This window comes from Rhinoderma darwinii, chromosome 2 (genome assembly GCF_050947455.1).
Source record: "Rhinoderma darwinii isolate aRhiDar2 chromosome 2, aRhiDar2.hap1, whole genome shotgun sequence".
Lineage (NCBI taxonomy): Eukaryota > Metazoa > Chordata > Amphibia > Anura > Rhinodermatidae > Rhinoderma > Rhinoderma darwinii.
In genome coordinates this window covers 241,060,200-241,083,936 of record NC_134688.1, presented here as the reverse complement: position 1 = coordinate 241,083,936, position 23,737 = coordinate 241,060,200, and the positions used below count along the sequence as shown (strand labels likewise).

The 23,737-nt window shown below is 40.2% G+C and overlaps 1 protein-coding gene across 5 annotated transcripts in view; it reads left to right on the top strand.

Annotated features, from left to right (window-relative positions):
* BCAS3 (BCAS3 microtubule associated cell migration factor) overlaps positions 1 to 23,737 on the top strand; it is a 1,147,652-nt gene that overhangs the window by 527,478 nt on the left and 596,437 nt on the right. For all 5 annotated transcript variants that reach the window (XM_075852996.1, XM_075852997.1, XM_075852998.1 and 2 more), the window contains 2 exons: positions 14,217 to 14,341; positions 16,732 to 16,897. In XM_075852996.1, coding sequence (XP_075709111.1) covers positions 14,217 to 14,341; positions 16,732 to 16,897 — 291 coding nt within the window. The remainder of the gene's footprint in view (positions 1 to 14,216; positions 14,342 to 16,731; positions 16,898 to 23,737) is intronic.

Genomic DNA, 23,737 nt, shown 5'->3' with positions numbered 1-23,737 from the left:
GTCTCTGACACACTGAATCCATCTGTTATCGATCACATCAAGTACCTGTATATGTACGTAAAATATCGGAAAGGGTTAGTAGATAATGTAGATCTAATAGGCCATAGGGACAAAGGTTATCCTGATGGGCAGTATTCACACTGTGTGATAATGAAGGCAGAATATGCAGGATAGGTTATAAATGGTGTTTATGGGAAAACATCTTTACATTTTAAATAGAATTTGGGGGCTTGAAGAGTGTTTAATGGTCTGTGATAGAAAGTTCCAACAAGGAAAGGATCGGGAGGTGTAAAGACACGAAGGTGAGAGTGATAATAAGAGTAGAGGACAGAAGAGTCGAGATTTCTTTTAGGCCAGTATCTAGATATTTGTGATGTATGGAGTGTTGTATATCAGTTAATTATTTTAGTTTATATAGTGGAAGGATTACAAACTATATTCTTTGGTGATTGGCAGCCAGTGGAGAGACTGGCAGAGAAGAATTTTTGGAGGAGCTAGGGAGGAGGTCAATGAGTTGAACAACAATGGGATCAATTTGAGGGTTTCCTGTGGATTTGTTTTAAGGAGAATTTTGTAGTAGTCAATTTATAATGGTTGGTGTGGGTGGAGTAACACCCCCCCCCCCACACTTTTTCTGTCATATTGCTTAATATTTAAAACTATACCCCTGTATGCCCAACCACATCGGCTGCATGACTTAAATTGCTGAATTCTATTGGCTTTCTTCTGTCTTATTGTTAGCTGCAGTGGTCTACTATTTCTCTTATTGATCTATTGTAACTGACTTACGTGCCTCTTAATAAATGTGTCGGAGTTTACTCCCAACTGTTTAGTCTATTAAGACTGGCATATGAAACACCAGTCTTAATAAATTCCCTCTACAGTCTACTGACTATCATACTTGTTTTATTGTAAAACTCAATTTTTTCTCAATAAAATACTAGTTAAAAAAAGTCGTAAAAAGATTAACCCCTTAGCTACATCCGTTGCATATGTATGGCAGATGTGGGCTTCAGCTGTGCCGGATGCTGCCGATTGGCTACCTAATATGTTTAATTTTTACAAATAAATAAAATTAAACTAAAAGTTAAGAAAGAAAAGTTACAATTTTTCACATAAAATAATGTAAACTAAAAAAAGCTAAACATAATTGGTATTGAGTTACATTCGTAAAATTCTAAACTATTATCTTACTCTTCCCCACCTTACCCTTCTCTATTGTCTATTCCTGTTCCGCTCTCCGCCCCTTTTTTTTTTCTTCTTTTTTTCTCCTCTGTCTTCGTTCTGTGTGCTGACCACTGCTCTATATGGTCACTTACATATCAACTGGTCCGTAGATGATTACGATTCCCATGGCTAGTGGATCCTCTGCGTCCAGCTTTGAGCTGCATCATGCCTTGATCCTGTAAGCAAAGACTACACTACTCCTTTTTGCCCCCAGCTATTTACTTTCATGCGAGTGATGGCTGAGTAAGGGTATGTTCACAAAGAGTTTTTGCAGGCAGAAAAATGTGCCTCAAAACTCCTTTGCAGTGTTTTTCGATCATGGCCAATGAGTGCCGGTGGCAAAAAAAAACACTGCAAAAGCCGCTTTCTCTGTCTCCCATTTATGTCAATGGGAGGTCAGAGACGGAAACAAATGAAGAAAGAATATGACACTTCTTTTTTCCCACAAGCGGGAAAAAAACGCCTCTGCCTCCCAATGGAATGAATGGGAGGCTTTTTGACTTTTTTTTTGGTGCGGCTTCCACATCAAAAACAGCGCCAAAAAACTCTGTGTGAACTAGCCCTAAGCTTTGTTCTGTGATGTTTTGGAACACTAACCAGTATTAGTAAAACACTTGACATAATGCCCTGTTACATATGAAGCCATCTTTTTGCACTGTCTCCGCAGTTAATATGTTCCTATATGTGCCTATTTTCAGACTTATGTTTTGTCCTATTTGCACTTTTTTGTGATGTATCCCTACTCCTTATTAAAAAATGCAATAATATGCAAATGTATACATATCACGTTATTGAATCTGCCAGATGAGCGGCGTAGTAAATTTTTAAAAATTCACACTGCCAGAATTGCAATTTTTTTTTGGGCCACCACACTTCCCTAAAAAAAAATGATCAAAAAGTTGTATGTACCACAAAAATTACAGCCATGCCATTACACAGCTCCATTAACGGAAAAATACAAAAGGTAATGGGTCTCAGAATATGGCAAAACAAAACAAATTGTTTTTACTTGGCAAAAGTAGTAAAGATTAAAAAAACTATATAAATTCATGTTGACCCGCAGAATAAACGTAACAATAAAAATAATTTTCACCACAGAGTTAATGCTAATGAAACCCCAAAAACGAGAGTATTTAAGTAGCAGATATCGGTGTGTATATATATATATATATATATATATATATATATATCTATATATATATATATCTATATATATATATATATATATATATATAGCTATATATATATCACAACTCTGATACTGTATGTAGCCGGGTTTTTTGGGGGGAAAACCCTGGGCATGCTGGGAGTCCTTTGCCCGATAGTTCAGACCCGACCTCTTCGGGAAGTCGGGTCATTTACATAATGTCTATATTCAGTTATATTAAGAAGACTATTTTTTTGAGGGATAATGTTTGTTTTTTTTTAAAATGAAATAGGTAATCTCAGCGAGGTGATGGGTACTCTTTATATAACTTTATATAACTTTATATAACTTTCCAGTCTCCAGTTTACATTTGACAAGACAATTTGGTGCCTTTATCTTGAAGTGATTATTTGTGTGTTCATGTGGTTTTAATGTTTTGTTATACACTTATTGAATGCTGGTCTGGATCAACCATCTTAACAAAAACCATGGCATGTTCTTTGTTTTCCCCTTGCATGTCTTGTCATGGCATGGCTCTTCTCATGTCTAAATGCCTCATCTTATTACTGCCATTGTCTTAACCATCTGATTATAGTTTTCAATGCTGTTTTCGGGTCAGTTATTTTAGAATGACACATTAAATATGTTTTGTGCAATGTAAGGGCTATTGTTTTTCTAACAAAATAATTATGTTGATCTTGCATTGTAGTCTGTCTGACTTATATATTTTTCTTATTCAAAATGGCTACTTTTGAAGTAGTGGTGCTGCTCATATTCATCTCTCTTCTAATATATCATTTAGTAGCATCCTCTATAAGCAGACAGATGATAGGTCTGCCACGTCACTTCACACATACTGCGGAGAAACAGTTAGGCTAAGACTACACAGTGACTTTAGTCGCCCAACACAAAGATTGCAAGGTCGCATAGCGTCATCACAAGTAATGCTTGTGAATGTGGTCGTATTACTACACGCGACATGATGCGAAAGTCATAATAACCAAATAGACTTCAATGGAAGTTGCATGTGACTGCGGCTCATTTATGCAATTTTTTTTATTTTTTTTGGGGTGTCTTTTGGATTTTGTAAATCCTAAATGCATGAGACTCAGAACCAAATTACATCCTAAAATAGTTATGTGACTTTAATTTGACGTTAATTCACAGACGAATCTTTCACTTATTTTATTGCGCAACTGATATGTGACTTGATGTTGTGTGACAGAAGCTGTGTAGCCCCAGCCTAAATGTGATTGACTAATCCCTCTCAGAAGAGGCTACAAGCTCCAGTCTATACACAAACATGTTATACCCTTGGGGCAGATTACTACTGTGTCTGCATCTAAAATGTGTTTTTTGGCACATTTTATTTTTGACTATTTTAGGAAAACTCTTTGCGCCTCACTAGACACTTTTAAAAAGTCCCAAAAGTGGCGTGGCTTAGCAGTGAAGGTGGAGTTAACTTAAAATTCATCAAACTAAGACTAAACAAACCAAGAGTTGGTATAAGGAGGTGGAAAGTGCCTCGCATGTCTAGCAAGATGCGCCAAATGAATCATACAGCGTAAGTTTATGTTAGACAGCATTAGTAAATCTGTCCTATTGTACCCATCCATCTGTAGCATAGCCTTGCATCAATACCAGACATAGCTATAGCATAGTGTTACTGTATTGTTCATTGTTTACAGTCATCCAGGATATAGTCAATGTCTGGTCAAATAGAAAAATGACATCCTTCTGTGCTACACAACCATTTTTATTAGCTTGGCCTGATTCTTGTAATTACCTCTTAAAAAGAATCGGTTTGTGTAGTTTGTCATGAATTAATAACTATATGTAGGTATATACTGGTATGTGAGTGTTTTAGATTTACCATTTAACTGTTACTTTAAGGGTATGTTCACACGGCCTATTTACGGACGTAATTCGGGCGTTTTTGCCCCGAATTACGTCCGAAAATAGCGCCTAAATAGCGCTGACAAACATCTGCCCATTGAAAGCAATGGGCAGACGTTTGTCTTTTCACACGCGGCGTAATATACGCGCCGCTGTCAAATGACGGCGCGTAAATAGACGCCCGCGTTAAAGAAGTGACCTGTCACTTCTTTGGCCGTAATTGGAGCCGTTATTCCTTTACTCCAATGAATAGCAGCGCTAATTACGTCCGTAATTGATGCGGCGTTCAAGCGCCTGCACATGCCGTTACGGCTGAAATTACGGGGATGTTTTCAGGCTGAAACATCCCCGTAATTTCAGCCGTTACGGACGCCCTCGTGGGAACATACCCTAATAAGCAGTCAGTGACAACTAAAATCAGTGACAACTAAAATCTGCTTGTTTCCCTTAGTAAATTAAAATTAAAGTGTAACTCCACCTTTGCCTAGCATTGTCTGACGATACATAGACAGGAAAATGTAGCATTTTTGTAATATATAATTTTATTTTGGTTTGTACGGTGAAACAAAGTATCCTGCTGCTGTTTGGAAACTGTCAATAAACTGCTGTTGTCTGATCTTTTATTCTTTGTAGTTAGCTATACTGGTCCTGGCCCTTGAAATCCCTTTATCTCAGCTCATTAACACATGCATACTAATCCATGTACTAAGTATTCACATAATTTATTTGGAATATTTGTATTTTCATGTGTTCATGACTGTCAGGTATTCATGAGCTGAGTTTACCTTGCCATAATTAAAATAAAAGTAAAGCTATGATAAGATCAGTGAACAGCAGCTCATCTGCAGGTATCCTCAACAGGCATTTAATTCATGTGAAAATTGGAAAGGGTAATTCATAAAATATTATAAACATTAGATATTACATTTGCTAAGACCATATAACTAATTTGAATCAAAGGTGGTGTTTCACTTTAATGACGTATCTTAAATGCAGGTTATTTACGGCATCTCTCCCTTACAAGCAGTTGCTCTCCTGGCACAATCATTTGCATACAGGTGCTATTTACAGACCTGAATTTTATTAAGTCAAAATAATCACTGTCACAATGTGCTACCCCTTTAAAGGGGTTGTCCAGTCCCTAAAAATTGATGCTCTTTCCTCAGGATAGGCCAACAATATCTGATAGGTCGGAATCTGACTCGCGGGTCCCCCGTCGATCAGCTGTTTTAAAGGGGCCGCAGAGCTCGTACAATGGGATAAGGCTGTAATACTTGAATCGCTGCTACAAGCATGCCGGTGATTCATAGGACGAGCAGATAAGCAAAGAAGGGGAAGCAGAACTTGTACAAATGCTGCGGCTCTTTAAAAACAGGAATGGATTCATACACTGCTCCTCCCCAGTCCGGCAAACCGGTTGTGATTTCAACAACTGGTTCAGCCAAAATGCGGAAAACCGGCTGGTTCTTAACCCTGCCTGTGCCAGAAGCCCATTAATTTAGGTTTTGTGTTTGAGGGCAATGCACGCACTGTTGATACAGGCAACCCCTGTAAATCCGCATGAGAACAGCCACTGTAATCTTATTTAACATCCTCGTTAATTAGGCCCAATTTATACTTTACATTTTGATGCAGTTCTTGCATACAGCTGGGCGGCACAATGAGGAAATTTCTGTGTTTCAGTGGTTCTTCTGCAACCAGCACTCTTCTTGACTTGTTAAAGGGTTTATTTCAGGACTAGAATAAAGGGTATGATTTTTTTGCTGAAAAAATGTCTGTCCATGGGCTGTGTCTGGTATTGCAGTTCAGTTTGAATGGGAATAGGCTGAAATATCAATTGCAGCCCATGGACAGACATGGCGCTGTTTCTGGAAAAACAGATGTTTTTTTTCAAGTAGTCGACAAACAAATTTAAGCATCAAGAGAATTTTATTAGACATGTTGAATGAGGGCACGATAATCCAAAGTGGGCTTTATGGATATTCTGATTATTATACTTTATGCAATTACTGTAGCACAGACCTATTTTATGTGCAGTGTATATATATATATATATATATATATATATATATATATATATATATATATACAGTACTTTATATTAACTAATATGAAATCACATTTTCATCAATTCCCTCAGATATTGTTATTATCCAAATCTGATAAGCCGCAGGGTGTTTACTTTCTCCATGCCTTCCTGGCAGCCTGTCAGCAGACTGTGGACCATTACAGTAGTCTATAGTCTGTATAAAATATGTAGCCATACAGCGTTTGTGACAATTCAATTTCTAGCTTCCAAGAAAAAGAAATATTCTTAACAATAGTTCTGTGCAAAGGTAAAATGATGTGGCTTGAACCCAAGAAAAGGTCATGTGCTTTTATTTTGAATATGACCTAAACCCTTGGGTGTAAATGTGAATATAGTATTATTCTTCATCAGTAGCAGTGTGTAAATCTACAAGTCTGCTGAAAGTCCTGAAACTGACCCCTTGCACAATACCTCCTTGAAGTTATTTTTAAATGTGATACCTAACCTGTCTTTGGATTTTAGCATTGGGTATAATTTACAAAGTGCTGACAGTTTAAAGGGGAGTAAAGTACAGAAGGTCACCAGCAGAACAAGGCTGCCTCATACAAGTCCATAATATAGAACATCAGCATTGTTGGCACACAGATGACATCTTTTAACCTCATTGGGTAGGAATGCTATAACCACCAAAAAGATGATTCAGAAGGCAACGAAAGAAGGATTTTCACTACCTTTCAGGGTTTAACTTCATTCTCATGGCCAAGTGTTTAATAACCATTTTTACGAAAAATGACCATGATCTGTAGATCTATAGGTTTATTCTACCCATACATACACTATTGGATTTAAAATGTAAAGTATAAAACTTGAATCTACAATTACATAGTAAGGAATTGCATATACAGCCCATCTGTGGGTGGAATCACTATCTTTATCAGCCTCGGCTATCTGAGGCTATTGGCACCCTTGGCAGAATATAGGTATTTACTGATACCCTGTTTAGGCCTCATGCACACTTCAGTTTTTTCCTTCAGGGTGCTATCCGTTTTTTCACTGATAGCACCCTGAACCTATTAATTTCAATGGGGCCATGCACACTTCAGTTTTTTTGACGGTCCGTTGCTCCGTTCCGTTCCAAAGTAGAGCATGTCCTACTTTGGTCCGAGAATCCGTGACCGTGAGGCCCATGCAAGTCAATGGGGCCGTCAAAAAAACTGAAGGCACACGGAAGGCAACTCCGTGTGCCGTCCGTGTGTGACGGAGCCGTTGCCTAGCAACCGCCGGGCGGGCAGAAAAACATTAGAAAAATATTACACTAATCGGCAGCCACTTGTCTCTATCAATAACTGATAGAGAAAAGAGGCTGCTGATTAAAAATAAAATAAAAAGCATTTCATACGTACCCGGTCGTTGTCTTGGTGACGAGTCCCTCTTCTTCCTCCAGTCCGACCTTCTTTTGTGACGCGGCAGCCTGCGATTGGCTGCCGAGTCCGCGGCAGCCTGTGATTGGCTGCCGAGTCCGCGGCAGCCTATGATTGGCTGCCGAGGCCGCGGCAGCCTGTGATTGGCTGCCGAGGCCGCGGCAGCCTGTGATTGACTGCAGCGGCGACATGGATTGAACGTCATCGCTGGAGGCCGGACAGGAGGAATGTAAGTATGAACTCTTTTGTTTTTTTTATTACATTAAAATTGTATTTTCCGCGCGCCGAGCATGGTACTGTCACCCTGGACAGTACCATGCTCGGCGCACGGAAACGGAAACACGGAGTGCACACGGGAGTGCACACGGACACCACACGGCCGCTAAAACGGGTTCAGGGACCCGTCAAAAGCGGCCGTGAAAACGGTGACGTAAGTGTGCACGAGGCCTTACAGATAAGCTGAGAGGGAACCATGGGAAATGTGATTTTCCAAGATGGCACTGTTTTATTTTTAGAATGCTCCTGCTTATGAAGGAAATCTATAACAACATTGCTGTATATGTAGGCAGTTCCTCAAATATATATGGAGGTTTGTGAATGATAAACGTATATTTATGTTGTTTACATAATGTATTTGGTTGGTTTTTCCTGGGCATAAAGGAAAAGATCTTTTATTTTTTAAAAGCCACTTTTTCCACTATTATATCTTTTAGGGTTCTCCTGGAGTTTGACATATGAAAAATGGTGTAAAAATAGTGTATTATGGCGCATATTAATAAAAGAAGGGCAACAGAGCATTTGAGTCAGATTGGTATCCCCATCATAAACATTTAAGGCATATCCACAGGGTATGCCATAAATGCCTGATAGGTGTGGGTCCCAGAAGGCATTCTCATATATGGGGAGGGCAAGGGTCCCGGCAAGCCTGGTTTAGCAATTCATAGAGGCTGCTTTTCCTATAGACTTCAATGGAGACCTCCAAGTACAGTCATTAAGGAAAAATCAGCTGCTGGACCCCTCTACTGATGTTACCAGAGTTCGGACCCGTGCCTCTCTATGGCTTATCCTGTGGACAGAGAGATGGTAATACCCTGCTTATAACAGGGGCAATTAAAATGGTTATTTATGTCGTTTCGTAATATGTAAGCTCTCCAGTGTAATAACCAGCATCTAGGACTCATCAAAACAGTTAGGCCGATGATATTTGTACAAAGGGGTTATTGAGGCACCAATAAAAGTATATATGGTTTACTGTTGTGATACTGTGGGGTGGTATCTGTTGCTGTAGTGCTGCACTTGTGGGGGGACGTGGCCCGGAGCCAAGGAGGCTTGGCATAGTCTAGTAGCATGGGTGCTTTTGGGCCTCTGGGATGCTCCCTATGCAGGAGCGATGCTGCATTGGCAGTGGCCCCCATGCGGTGCCGCAACTGATAGAGTAGGTACCCACTTTAAAAGAGGTCGCCGTTAAATGGGAAGTGGTCTTATACAGTTGGATCAAAATGTTATCAAAGAACCTCATGTTCATGTTCATAAATTATGCCTAGCGGCTCAGATCAACGTATAAATTGTGGATTGTGCGGTCCATGTCTAGTCTCACCATGCTGATGTATATGGTTTACTGTACTTCCATATGAAATTCGTGTCTCTCTCTGTCGGATTCCTACGGGAAAAAAAATCATGGTATGCTCCATCGGATGCTGTATGTATAGAGCTTCTAGCTGAGAATATCTCTATCATACAGCAACTGAAGAAGCATGGTGCGATGACAAATGGAGTCACTATAGATCTATTGTATGGCGCTAAACAGGACTCTGTGTGACATCGTACAGCTTCCTCCACATGGCTCTGCTTTGTGCTCGAGGCCTTAAGGTACGTTTTTTACTTATTTGTAAGCGTTTCATTTGTCATTCATTTTAGGAAGCATTTTGTTCATCACTTCTGAAAATTCTTTCTTTGAGACAACCATGTTATGCAGCTGAGACCTCCAATATGATCCTGCCTTTCCATTGTATATTAGTGACGCTGAAGTATTGTGGGTTTCTGAAACTGAGCAGGTATTAGTGTGGCATTTGACAGAAATACTTTGCGGGAATAGGAAATAGCAGTTTTACTATGCTCTTCTATACAAGCCTTTAAGCTTCTCCTAGCACAGTGTCTAACCAAAGACACATTTTTATTGGTATGAAAAAGTGCCATTCGGTTGTTCTTCAGAAATGACTAATTCCAGTTCATGACAAACACTTAAATCTCCACTTTCTAAATTACATATCCATTACATTGAATTGGAAAGAAAAGACCCGGGAATTCATAATTTAATATAGTGTTCCAATGGAAACATTCCAAAATGAAATGCATTTTATTATCCCATCTACCCTTTTAATGCTGTGGTGTGTCCCAACACTCGGCTGACACATGGGCATGTAACAATGATTGATTACATGGAACACCTCAGCATCATTGTGTGATGATTCATAATGCTTTTATATCCTTTCTTGTAAACATTCCTGGTTATTCCAGACCAGTATTATGTTGATCTGATGCCAAAACGGGTCAGTTTAGTCTTTGAGAGATTACCATAGCACATTACATTTACAAATCACTTCTTTGTAGTGAGCTGCCTTTCAACTACTCCAGCAAATCAATACTGGACAGTGTTTTTGTGTTGCAAAAAATAATGGATTTGATCATTACAGGATTTACAGCATAACCTGTAGATTAGGAAACGTGTACAGCGTATCGCAGTGTAAACCACAGAGGTTTGTAAAAGGTGTGATGAGAAAAAAGCTTGATCGCTACCACTCAGACCCAGGGTTATTGTTTAGAGCGCACTCTATGCCCAGTGCTGTGGAATATGGTGGTTATATATATATAAATATATATATATATATATACACACGTATATATGGGGAGTAAATATAAATATATTATCATTGTGTGACTACCATCTATGCCTTGCAGACATAAATACCATAGAAATAGCACATGCGACAGGACAGCTATGCCTGTACCTGTTTGATTGCCCTTTACCTTAAATGTCTTCAGTCCTGTCTTCATGTCATAAAAGTATCCATGTTTTCAATGGCAGCAGCCATCCGATACAGCAATATGTGAATCAAGCAGTTTCTGAGAATAAACCGTTTTCTCATATATAACATGGTACATTGTCTATTGGATTGTTCTCTCTTTTACCTTCTATCAACAGTTGCTGAAAAAATATCTTTACAAAGAAGCTTTTCCTATTACTTGCCAGTAGTTGTTATAATTAACTGTTTTACAAAGCGATTTAGCAAAAAAACTGTAGTAAGATGTCAGATATTGTAGTATTATAAACACAACAGAATTACCAAGTATTGCTATATTCTCATGCGTTTTTTAACAGATTAAAATAAAGAGCATACCAAATGGCTTCTATTTTTTTATTCATTTCTCCACTGATTTCAATTATAAAAATAATGTAATGGCAGGATTTCTTTATTAGGCTGGGTTCACACGTGGCGGAATTTCACTTAAATTCCGCTGCGGACACTCCACAGCGTTAATCCGCAGCGGAGCCGTTTCTCCATTGCCTTCCACTTCTATTTAGAAGTGTTCGTTTAGACGAGGCGTAAAATTCCGCTGCGGAGCATAGGCTGCGGAGCGGAATTTGGTGTCCGCAGCATGCTCTGTCTGTTGCGGAGCAGTGGCGGACTCATGGCGGAATTTCTCCATTGACTTCAATGGAGATTCTAAATTCCGCAATGAAGTCCGCAGCTGTCATGCACATGTTATGTGTGCTGCGGATGCGTCTTGCTTTTTTGCCATGACATTTCTTCATTCTGGCTGGACCCATGTATTTCTAGGTCTACAGCCAGACTGAGGAAGTCAATGGGGCTCCCGTAATTACGGGAGCGTTGCTAGGAGACGTCAGTAAATAGTCACTGTCCAGGGTGCTGAAAGAGTTAAGCGATCGGCAGTAACTGTTTCTGCACCCTGGACAGTGACTACGATCTCAATATACAGCAACCTGTAAAAAAAATAGAAGTTCATACTTACCGAGAACTCCCTGCTTCTGTCTCCAGTCCGGCTTCCCAGGATGACGTTTCAGTCTTAGTGACGGCTGCAGCCAATCACAGGCTGCAGTGGTCACATGGACTGCCGCGTCATCCAGGGAGGTAGGGCTGGATGCCGAAAGAGGGACGCGTCACCAAGACAACGGCCGGTAAGTATGAAATTCGTTTACTTTCACTAGGGAAAGTGCTGTCCCTTCTCTCTATCCTGCACTGATAGAGAGAAGGGAAGCACTTTTCCCGCAGTCCGCAGCAGCTAGTCCGCATCAATTTACTGCACATTTGGGCAGATCCGCAGCCGTAATCCGCAACCCGGATTAGGTGCGGCATTGATGCGGACAGTTGCGGAGGAAATCCGCCACGTGTGGTCATGCCCTTATGGGGATATGAAAGCGTAGCAGACTATGCTATTTAGCCCACCAGAGGAAAATAAAGTTTCCTGATGATATAGGCTAACTGAACTAAGTAATGCCAACTGAGGATTTGCCATAACAGAACATTACTATTGTCATTTATCAGAATTGTTTCTCTGTTTTTCTGTAAAAACAACAGAACAGTGCCTGAAGGGATCTTTTTGCCCTGAAAACTTGCATTTCTTAGTTTTGCCACCAATGTTTTTCCATTTTTGTGCTGGAAGGTATTCTCAACAAGTGGGTGCAATTGAAGCCACTAAATGACCACCAAAGTGCCATTCAGGTGCCTGAAAAATAGCTTGCTATATATACCCTTCCAATCTGTGAGCCCTCTAAGCCACTCAGCAGAGATGAGATGAGTCATATCTGACAACAGGATTTTAGTTTCTTAATAATCTTTTGTGGGGCTCACTTTTTCTGACCCTTACCGCTATTTGGAGCTATTTGCTGGGCGCAATAGTTCAGTCCTTGACACAGGCCTTCTTTAAAACCTTTATCTCCTCATGGTCAGCTATTTTTATAGAAAATACATGAAATTGGAAGAACATCCTGTTATCTAAATAACGGCTAAATGGTGAATATTACCACTTTCTGCCTATTTTCAATTATGCGAATTAAGAATACCATCAATACCCCCTCAACAGAAATTAATGATGGCCAGGACAAGTAAGCAGGAAAGGGGCACAATTTTAACTTTCTTCTGCTATTGGATGTTATGGAATTGGTAGGAGAGCAATTCCCCAAAGGCTGCTGGATACTGCTGGGAGGGAGCGTGCATATAAATCTGCAAGCTCAAATCCGCCACAACTTTGGTCAACAGAGTCTAAGGCTACTCTATGGTATTCGCCAGAGCCCACCAAAAGGCAGGATTATTTTTGCTGCATGGTACCCAGGTTGTTTTAGCAGAGTTCAATGTTGCATAAGTGGTGCAATGCAGGCAAACCTAAACAGGATAACCAGCAGACAGCCAGACGTTAAACAGTCCAAATCAATAAGCAAGTGGATTCCAGGTAAAGCGTAAGTGAGAGCCAGCCAAGAGCAGATACTCCAAATCAGCAAACAAGGGGTTAATGAGAGACAAGCCAAGGTCAGTATTCCAAGAAATCCAAAAGTCAGAGGAATGGGGTTTAGTCAAAAGCTTGATCAAGACACCTGAAGGTAAGAAAAATCACAAGCAAAGACTGAGTGAGATGGACAGGTATAATTACTAAACCAAATCTGATAGGCAGAAAGATAGAGAAAAGAGATAGGCTCAAGGAAAAACCAGAAGCCAGAACAGTAGTCATGGAGATCATTAATTAAATAGGCGTTTCTTAATATTAGATGCTTGGACTCCCACAAGGTCTCCTACTGTAGAGATATGTGCACTTCATGGTATACATAATGAGTCCAGCTCACTCATTAAAGGGGTTGTCTCATGAAGATAACCCCTTTTTAAAAAGAAGGCAGCATATTGAAGGAAGAATATTCACTTCGGTCTGGCTTCTTTAAACCCTGGCGATCAGCTGTTATCACTGGGGAAGCCACGGCCAGCCACACGTTAAATGCATGGACGTGCGGGCTCCGACATTTGTCCTGTACATAGAGGGGGATCCTGAGCGAGCTATGTACTTCTATGATAATAGGACATATGGACAGGTGTGTCGTGGTGAGCCTCTAATGCAGAGCTCTGATTACTCTGGAACTACAAGTCCATGCTTTTTAGAGGAGCCATCATATCCTGCCTGTTTGCATTCTTGAAACTCAGACAACATAAAATTGTGTATGTTAAATCTGTGTTTTTTTTTGTATTATATGTCTAATCTGCTTCGCATTACACATTGTATTTGTCAACTGAATTTGACTTATATGTACTGTGTTTGTTATTTTATTATATTACCGTTGAAAAATATCCTAAAAGAACATTGTGAAATATTAAACCCATATGTTTGCCCAATATAATTTACCTAGATTTACGATATTTGGTTATTTTTATATACTTTGTGTTTAGTTTCACACATAATAGATATTTTGTTTTCTTACTTTATTTTTTTAAAGCAAAGCAAAGCCAGCTCCACAGATTTCCCCAAGTAAGTCAACAGGAGGAGAGTTCTGTGTTGCTGCCGTGTTTGGCTCATCACGATCCTGGTTTGCCAGTAACCAAGGCATTAAAAGAGACAAAGGTTAGTCAATTATTTTATTCTGGTAGTTATTTTGTACGTTTTAGTTTATATAGAAAACAAAAAATATTTAAAAAAATATTAACATAGTAAAAATTACTACATATTACTGTCTTTATTGCACTCTGTCAATAGCATCATTAACCTGACTGTATGATATATATTTGCTTGTTACAAATATGTTTGTAACATATTTGTCAAATACTCTTCCTTTTGGATAATGTAAAAATTGTTATATGCTTCACTACATTAGTAACAGATGTTTAGGGATTCTGGTGTGGGATACGTGGATTTGTTTGTATAAAAACTGAACAAAAATTGTCTAATAAAAAGTACTTGTTTTAAAAAAAAAACCAAGAAAACATAGTAAAAATTACTTACTTTGCCCTAAATAGCAAACTATGGAAATTATCAGCCTAAAAATGTAGACGTAAATAAAATCTGGTGAGAAATGGCCAACAAATTGTCAAGTTTTAGAACAAATCAATCAGAAACAATTATAAAATTACGTAGGCTAACAAATTACTGACACAAGCTATGCATGCACAGAGCCCTGACCCCAACCCCATCGAACACCCCTGCGATGAACTAGAACGGAGATTGCGAGCCAGGCCTTCAAGCCCAACATCAGTGTCTGATTTCACAAATGTTCTTTTGGCTGAATGAGCACAAATTCCCACGGACACTTCAAAATCCAGTGGAAAGCCTTCCCAGAAAAGTGGAGGCTGCTTTAGCCATAAAGGAAGACCTAACTCCTTAATAACGTCTATGGTTTTGTAATAGGATGGTCAGCTGGACAGGAGGGGATTTTCATAGCTGTGCCTTAATGGAGCGGTGCTAAAACGCACCCAATTTACCAACAATGAAGAAAATACCATGTAGAGGGAAAGCATCACCTATGTGTAGTAACATATTTTTAAGGCCGCAATTCGACATCTACCTTAGCTGCGCTATTCTGTGGCACCCAAAATGCCAAGTCTCCTTGTTATTTGGGGATTTCTTGCTAATTCCAATACGATATCTAAACATTTTGTTTCAGGTAGACGAGTGCGGAGACATAAAAATATTTTGTGACAGTCATAGAGAGAATTTCTTAGGTTCTGTCGATTACAATAAATTGCACATTTGATAGTAGCTGAAGCATTCTGCAGATATCATTATGAGCCTTTGTTTGCTGTTTGTGACAGATGTGTCTGACTTTTTAGGTGGTTTTTGTCATGGCCATATGTCCTTGGCTGAGATCACGATGTAAATGTAATTGTTTCTGACTGCCCTGTATGTCTATCAGCAAAGAAGTCAGGTCTAAACATAGAGCAACATATGTTGGTCTGACTCACACAGTAAAGTGGCTCTATGAAGCTTTGCAGTGTTAAAAATCTATGCCTGCCATTGTGTACAATAGTTATTGATATAATTTCAAGGATATCTCCGAGATCCACTGTCAGAGCATGTAGCGAGGTTTACAAGATAGTGTGTTCTTTTACTGCTTGCTTATATGTACAGTTTTATATGATTTTTTTTTGCATTCCAGTGACCTGTTTATTAGTTCTTTACAATGATCTTTATTCTGGCTTGAGAATAAAGCCTACATAAGTGCAGGACAAATAAATATATAGAAACAGTCTAAAAGGCTGTCAAGTCAAACCTATACCATCAATGTTTGTTGTTGGGGGTCTAAGTTTCGAGATACCTGTTGAGCAGCACAGTGAAGGAGCCATGACTCTCTTGCCAGCAATGCATACCTTTCATTGTGTACATAGGCACAGCACCTCTTCTATATGAGTGGCTGTGCCTGGTACTGCTGTGCGTGCCATGCAAGTGAATGAGACGAGCTGCAGTATTAGGCACAGCTGCTCATAAGGACAAGCCACTGTGCCTATATATACAGTGAAGGGGACGCAGCGTTGGCAGGAGCGCCACCTCTCCTTCATCGTGCTGTTTGGTGGGGGTTACGGAGGTTGGACCCCCGACTATTAAATATTGATGGTCTATCCTAAGTATAGGCCTACTGTTATAGTTCCTGAAAATCCCTTTAATGAATGGTAGTGAATGTGAGGTGATGTCATCACCTCCGCTGTCATGATGTAGAAGCTGCTAAATGACGTATACAACAAGGGCCGAAAATTGTCAAAACCCAAATGATTATTTATTAGCAGCCATTTTGATGAAGAAACTTATGAAATTCAGGAGTGAAGAAAAGAAAATCTCCTTCACATATAGCAGAATATAGCTATTATAACATTCTAGATTGATCTAAACAATAACAGCATTTTGATGATAGCTATTTTTTAAGATGTTTTCATTAATAGACAATGTCGCAGGGAGACCGTTTTTATGAAATTTTGGCGAACATTGTTTTTTTGTTTTAACTTTCTCATCACTTTGCCTCTTAGATCAATCCAAGCAATATGTAGTAGAATCACTTTACGTCATTAGCTGTTATGGAACTCTAGTAGAACATGTGTTGGAACCGCGACCTTTGAGCACTGCACCGAAGATAAGTGATGACACACCTCTGGAAATGTGGACATCGCCACGTGCCAGCTGGACTCTTGTTAGGTATGTTAATACTTACCTTATTATGTTATTATTATTTTTGGAAGGGTACCTTTATATCATTATTTTTACATAATTTATGCAGCCACATTTCATGTTTTTCAGCTATTCCGAGTATGTCATTACTTAAAGCCTTTAAAGGAAATGTTTTCATGGCACTTTAATTTCTTTCAAATGCTCTTTCCAAACAGATTTCTTACTGGTGCATTGTTGATAACAATACATCATAAGTAGGCAACCATGGGTCTATATGAGCCATAACCCCATTGAACCGTAATAAAAAATTAAACAAGAAACCAAGTTGGATGATAAATGGCTGCAGTGTTTATTTAGGGTTACCAAGTAATAATTCATAACTCAATATAATGAAATGTATAACTTACTGCTTAGTCTTCCCAACTCAAGCAGTTATACCAAAGTTAACATCAGTCCATCTTTGACATCTTGTCCACCGCAACAAACTTGGGAGGGTGGGCAGCTGCCCCAGATTCTTTTTCTCTCCCCATGGAATTACGAACACCCCACCGCTTCGCTTTGAAAATTTTCTTTTGAATTGTGTTATACAATTTGTCATGATACCAATTTAATACAATCTCGCGCCATTCAGTAAAAAATGGCATCCATCAGAGTAGGGCTGGGCGATTACGACCTAAATAAAAATCACGATTAATTGAACATTTTCCCTCGATTACGATTAATTAACTATTATTTAGGTCACACCCCTTATATCATATCACGCCCCCTATTTGCAATCTACGCCATTGAATTAATATTCTGTACTGTATAAAATATACCCCCAGATACTGCCCCCACAATATAATGCCCCCATAGTGCTCCCACCATAGTATAATGCCCCATAGCTGCCCCACACAGTATAATGCCCCATAGCTGCCCCCTAACAGTATAATGCCCCACAGCTGACCCCATGCAGTATAATGAACCCGTAGCTGCCCCCACACAGTATAATGCCCCCATAGCTTCCCTCCACACAGTATAATGCCCCACAGCTGCCCCTAACAGTGTAATGCCCCATAGCAGCCCCCTCATAATATAATGCCCCACGGCTGCACCATGCAGTATAATGCCCCCATAGCTGCCCCCTCACACTCTAATGCCCCCATAGCTATCCCCCCACAGTTTAATGCCACACAGCTGCCCCCACGCAGCCCCAATAGTGCCTAATGAAAAGAATAAAATACATACTCACCTAACTCCATTCCAACGACAGGTGGAGGAGATCCCTCTGCTCCTTCTGTCTGTGTGGCTCAGTGCAGACAGATGCGATGGCAGCACTGCCTTGTGCCTGTCTGTGCCAAGCCGCTCATGGCTCGTCACAGACAAGCGCGAGGCTGGGACGTCATTGTGCCTGTCTGCGCCGAGCCGTGAGTGGCTCAGTGCAGACTGGCGCGAGGCAGTAACGTCATAGCCCTTGTCTGCGCCGAGACGTGAGCAACCAGTGTTACGTAATGAATGGTATAGCAGGGACCTAATGGCCTCTGCTCTACCATTGGTTTCAACTGTATCAGAAAATACAATTAAAACCAGAAAAAAAAACATTTCGGTTTAGTTTTGTTTTCCGACTAATTGCCCAGCCCTTCGTCAGAAACATCCCTCGCAGCCATTTAGTAATTAAAACAAATACGTTAAATGTATTCATTTTATTGATATGTGAGTCTATGGGCGACAGATTGCCGATGGATGCCTCTGATGGATGCCATCCATCGCCCATAGATTCCCATGTTAATAAATGTATACGTTTAACGTATCCGTTATTTTACTGGATGGCTGTGACGCATACTTTTTTTTTAACATCCGTCAGAGGTATACGTTTTTTGCTTAACATCTCATGCCATACATCTCGGGTTATGTTGTATTTAGAGAGAAAGTAAGGGAGGACACATCTGTATATGTAAATTAATGTGCCCTTAGCCTAATCAGCATTTTAGCGTTTGTGACGCTAAAATGTTAAATGTTCTTTTGGCATACAGTTGTCAAGTTTACGTCTACCACAAAAACCACCATGTATGTTAAAGAGGCTCTGTCACTACATTATAAGTGGCCTATTTTGTACATGATGTGATCGGCGCTGTAATGTAGATTACAGGAGTGGTTTTTATTTAGAAAAACGATCATTTTTGACGGAGTTATGACCTACATTAGCTTTATGCTAATGAGTTTCTTAATGGACAACTGGGCGTGTTTTACTTTTTGACCAAGTGGGCGTTGTACAGAGGAGTGTATGACGCTGACCAATCAGTGACCAATCAGCGTCATACACTTCTCTCCATTCATTTACACAGCACATAGCGATATAGCTATATCGCTATGTGCAGCCACATAAACACACTATAACGTTACTGCAGTGTCCTGACAATGAATATACATTACCTCCAGCCAGGATGTGATGTGTATTCAGAATCCTGACCACTTCTGTAGTGCCTCTGTGAGACTACAGCACAGCACAGCGAAATCTCGCTGTAAATGACAGGTTACATCGTAATCTCGCGAGACTACGCCTGCTATGCGGTAACTCACAGAGAAGTGCAGAGATGTGGTCAGGATTCTGAATACACATCCCGTCCTTGCTGGAGGTAATGTATATTCATTGTCAGGTCACTCGATTAACATTAATTTGTATGTATGTGGCTGCACATCGTGTTCTAGTAAGAACACAATGCTGCTGTGTAAATGAATGGGGAGAAGTGTATGACGCTGATTGGTCACTGATTGGTCAGCGTCATACACTTCTCTCCACAACGCCCACTTGGTCATATAGTAAAACACGCCCAGTTGGTCATTAAGAAACTCATTAGCATAAAGCTAAAATAAGTCATAACTTCGTCAAAAATGATAGTTTTTCTAAATAAAAAACACTGCTGTAATCTACATTACAGCGCCGATCATATTATGTACAATATAGGGCACTTATATTGTGGTGACAGAGCCTCTTTAAGGTATAGTTTTTTTAAGCCCTCAAAAAGTCAGCTAATTTTGGCCTTGAATACGCAGGGAATATTTGTGTAGCCTCACTGCGTTCGAACTTTTTTGTATTTTTTTTATTTACGTACATACTAGTCCTTCTCAATGAATTAGAATATCATCAAAAAGTTAATTTATTTCAGTAATTCAGTTCAAAGAGTGAAACTCATTTATTATATAGATTCATTAGACACAGAGTGATCTATTTCTAGCATTTTTGTCTTTTAATGTTGATGATTATGGCTAACAGTTAATGAAAACCCCAAATTTAGTCTCTCAGAAAATTAGAATATTGGGTAAAAGTTAAAGATTGTGGACTCATTGTGTCACGCTCTAATCAGCTAATCAACACAAAACACATGCAAAGGTTTCCTAAGCCTTTACAAGGACATGTCTGTTGCTCATGGTCCAAAGTCCTGTTTTCAGATGGAAGTAAATTTTCCCTTTCATTTGGAAATGAAGGTCCCAGAGTCTGGAGCAAGAGTGGAGAGGCATCAATCCAATTTGCTTGCGGTCCAGTGTGAAGTTTCCACTGTCAGTGATGGTTTGGGGGCCATGTCAGCTGCTGGTGTTGGTCCACTGTGTTATATCAAGTCCAGAGTCAACGCAGCCGTCTACCAGGAAATTTTCAATTACTTCATGCTTCCCTCTGCTGACAAGCTTTATGGAGATGCTGATTTCATTTTCCAGCAGGACTTGGCACCTGCCCACACTGCTAAAAGTACCAATACCTGGTGTAATAACCACAGTATCACTGCGCTTGATTGGCCAGCAAACTTAAACCGCATAGAGAATCTATAGGGTATTGTCAACAGGAAGATGAGAGACCCCAGACCCAACAATACAGACGAGCTGAAGGCCGCTATCAAAGCAACCTGGGCTTCCATAACACCTCAGCAGTGCCACAGGCTGATCGCCTCCATGCCACGCTGCATTGATGCAGTAATTCATGCAAAAGGTTCCCCGACCAAGTATTGAGTGCATATACTATATATACTTTTCTGTAGCCCAACATTTCGGTATTAAAAATTATTTTTGAAATTGGGCTTATTTAATATTAATATGGGTTTTTATTAACTGTTAGGGTATGTTCACACGCAGAGTCAAAAACGTCTCAAAATACGGAGCGTTTTCAAGAGAAAACAGCTCCTGATTTTCAGAAGTTTTTTGTGCCACTCGCGATTTTCGCAGTGTTTTTCGCTGTGTTTTTTACGGCCGTTTTTGGAGCTTTCTTCAATAGAGTCTATGGAAAACGGCTCCAAAAACGTCCCAAGAATTGCCCTGCACTTCTTTTTCGTGGCCGTTTTTTTATGCGGAAAAAAATGCTCCGTCGGAACAGAATGCCCTTTTCCCATTGAAATTAATGGGCAAATGTTTGGAGGCGTTCTGCTTCGGATTTTTCGGCCGTTTTTCGGCCATTTACGGCCCGAAAAACGCCCGAAAATAGGCCGTATGAACATACCCTTAGACATAATCATCAAAATTAAAAGAAAAAAATGCTGGAATTAGATCACAATGTGTGTAATAATTCCATATAATAAATGAGTTTCACTTTTTGAATTGAATTACTGAAATAAATTAACTTTATGATGATATTCATTGAGAAGGACTAGTATATGAGGGCTTGTTTTTCGTGAGCTGATTTGTGTTAATTATTAGCACCATTTGTAGGTACATACATCTTAGCGTGAACAGTTGTACATTTTTATTTTGGGGGGTATTGCAAAAATACAAAAAAGACATTCTGCCACTGTTATTTGCTTTTTTGTGTTTATTCTTTATTTTATTTGCCTTTTTTTTTTAAATTAAACTTTATCTTCTTATTTTTTTGTCCCACTAGAGTACTTTTAGCAAATAATGCATTGCAATACCTCTGTATTCCAATGCATCAGTACCTGTCAGTGAGCAATTGACAGCCACCTATTAGGCCATGCCATCGGGGATTTTTTTAGGCCCCCGAATGCCATATTTATCCGTCACTCCCTGTGATCGTGATGCAAGAGTCAGCGATGGGGAGTCAACTTTGTTTTCTACGCTTTTATGCCGTGGTCAGTATTAACCATGGCATCTAAGGGGTTAAACTGCCAAGATCATTGTTTCGTATATTTTCAGCTCTGATCCTCAATAGCAGACTTCCAGCACCATAAATGTATGGCGCGGGTTGCCAAGGAGTAAAAATGAAGATCAGTGGAGTCGTATCTCTCTAAGTTCCTTTTTCTGTTGTTTTAAAGCAAATGCTTAGTAACTTGCCAACTTTGAAAAAAAATTCCAATGACATTTAGCATGTGGCTTATCTTGTGGGTGTGTCACAGGGGGGCATGGTTTATCTGGTGTGTGCGGCTAATGGGGCATGTCTTTCTTCCCGGAATGTGATATGTTTTGACCACTACTGGTAGAGTAAAAACCAGGGTAGATCATGCCACACTCTGTGCCCCTTGTATATGGCGTCCCACACTGACCCCAGTAGATAGTTCCACATACACTGCTCCCTGTAGATATTGCCACACACTGCTTTTTATAAATATTGCCACAGTTCCCCCTATAGATAATGCCACTCACAGCTCCCTGTAGATAGTGCCACTTGGCCCCCTGTAGATAGTGCCACAAACCCCTTGTAGATAGTGCCACACACTCCCTATTGTAGATAGTGCCACACATCCCTGTAGATATTGCTACACAGCCCCCTGTAGATAGTGTCACGAAGCCCCCTGTAGATAGTGCCTCATAGTCCATTGTAGATAGTGCCACACACACCCTTTTTAGATAATGCCACAGTGCCCTCTGTAGATTGTGCTACACAGTCCCACTGTAGATAGTGACACATTCCCCTTTGTAGATAGTGCCACACCACCCCTGTAGATAGTGCCACACACTCCCCTTGCAAATAGTGCCACACAGTCCCCCTGTAGATAGTGCCACATCCCCCTTTGTTGATAGTGCCACACCACCCCTGTATATAGTGCAACACACACCCCTTGAAAATAGTGCCACACAGTCCCCCTGTAGATAGTGCCACACAACCCCCCTGTAGATAGTGCCACACAGTCCCAATGTAGATAGTGCCACACAACCCCCCTTGTAGATAGTGCCACATACCCCTGTAGAAAGTGCCACACTCTCCCTTGTAGATGGTGCCACACTCCTCCCTTTGAAGATAGTGCCACACTGTAGAGAGTGCCCGGGTGCCACCCAAACAAATAAAAAAAAACTTAAACTAACCTAGCCCCGTTCCTGCAAAGAACCGAGCTCCATAGCCTCCTCTGTCCTGACACCTATGACGCTCCGAATCAGGATCCTTGTGTAGGCTGACACGATCCAGTGATGTCATCGCACCGGCATGCACAAGGATCCTGTCCCAGCGCCTAACATGGCCTGTAGCCTAGTGACTGACAAAGCAGGGAGCAGGCTCCCTGCTCTGCTTTAGTATTCAATTGTATCTGGGTACTGAAGACGCACATACAATTGAATATGGCAGTCACCAGTTGCTGGGACACGTTCGAGACAGTAATATGCCAGGATTGTCTCTGTAAATTCGGTACACTCCTGGCAAATTGGGGACTGTTGGCAACTATGCAAATGTATTCTGTCAGCTGTATTGCCAAACTTGGTGTCAACTTAGCCTAAGCCAACTCAAAGTTAAAACTGTCAGATATGGGGAAACCATGCAAAAAATGTCAACCAAGTGCTTAAAACTATGGCTCACAAGCTTGTGTCGTTTTTAACTCTATATCTACACCAAAAAAAACTGTTTGTCTTTGTTATTATAATTATGCCTCAATATGGCTAGGAAGTGAAAATGATTCCTAATTCCAGTAAAACTGAAGCAATGTCATTAGAGAACTTACGGGTCGGGCCTATTACACT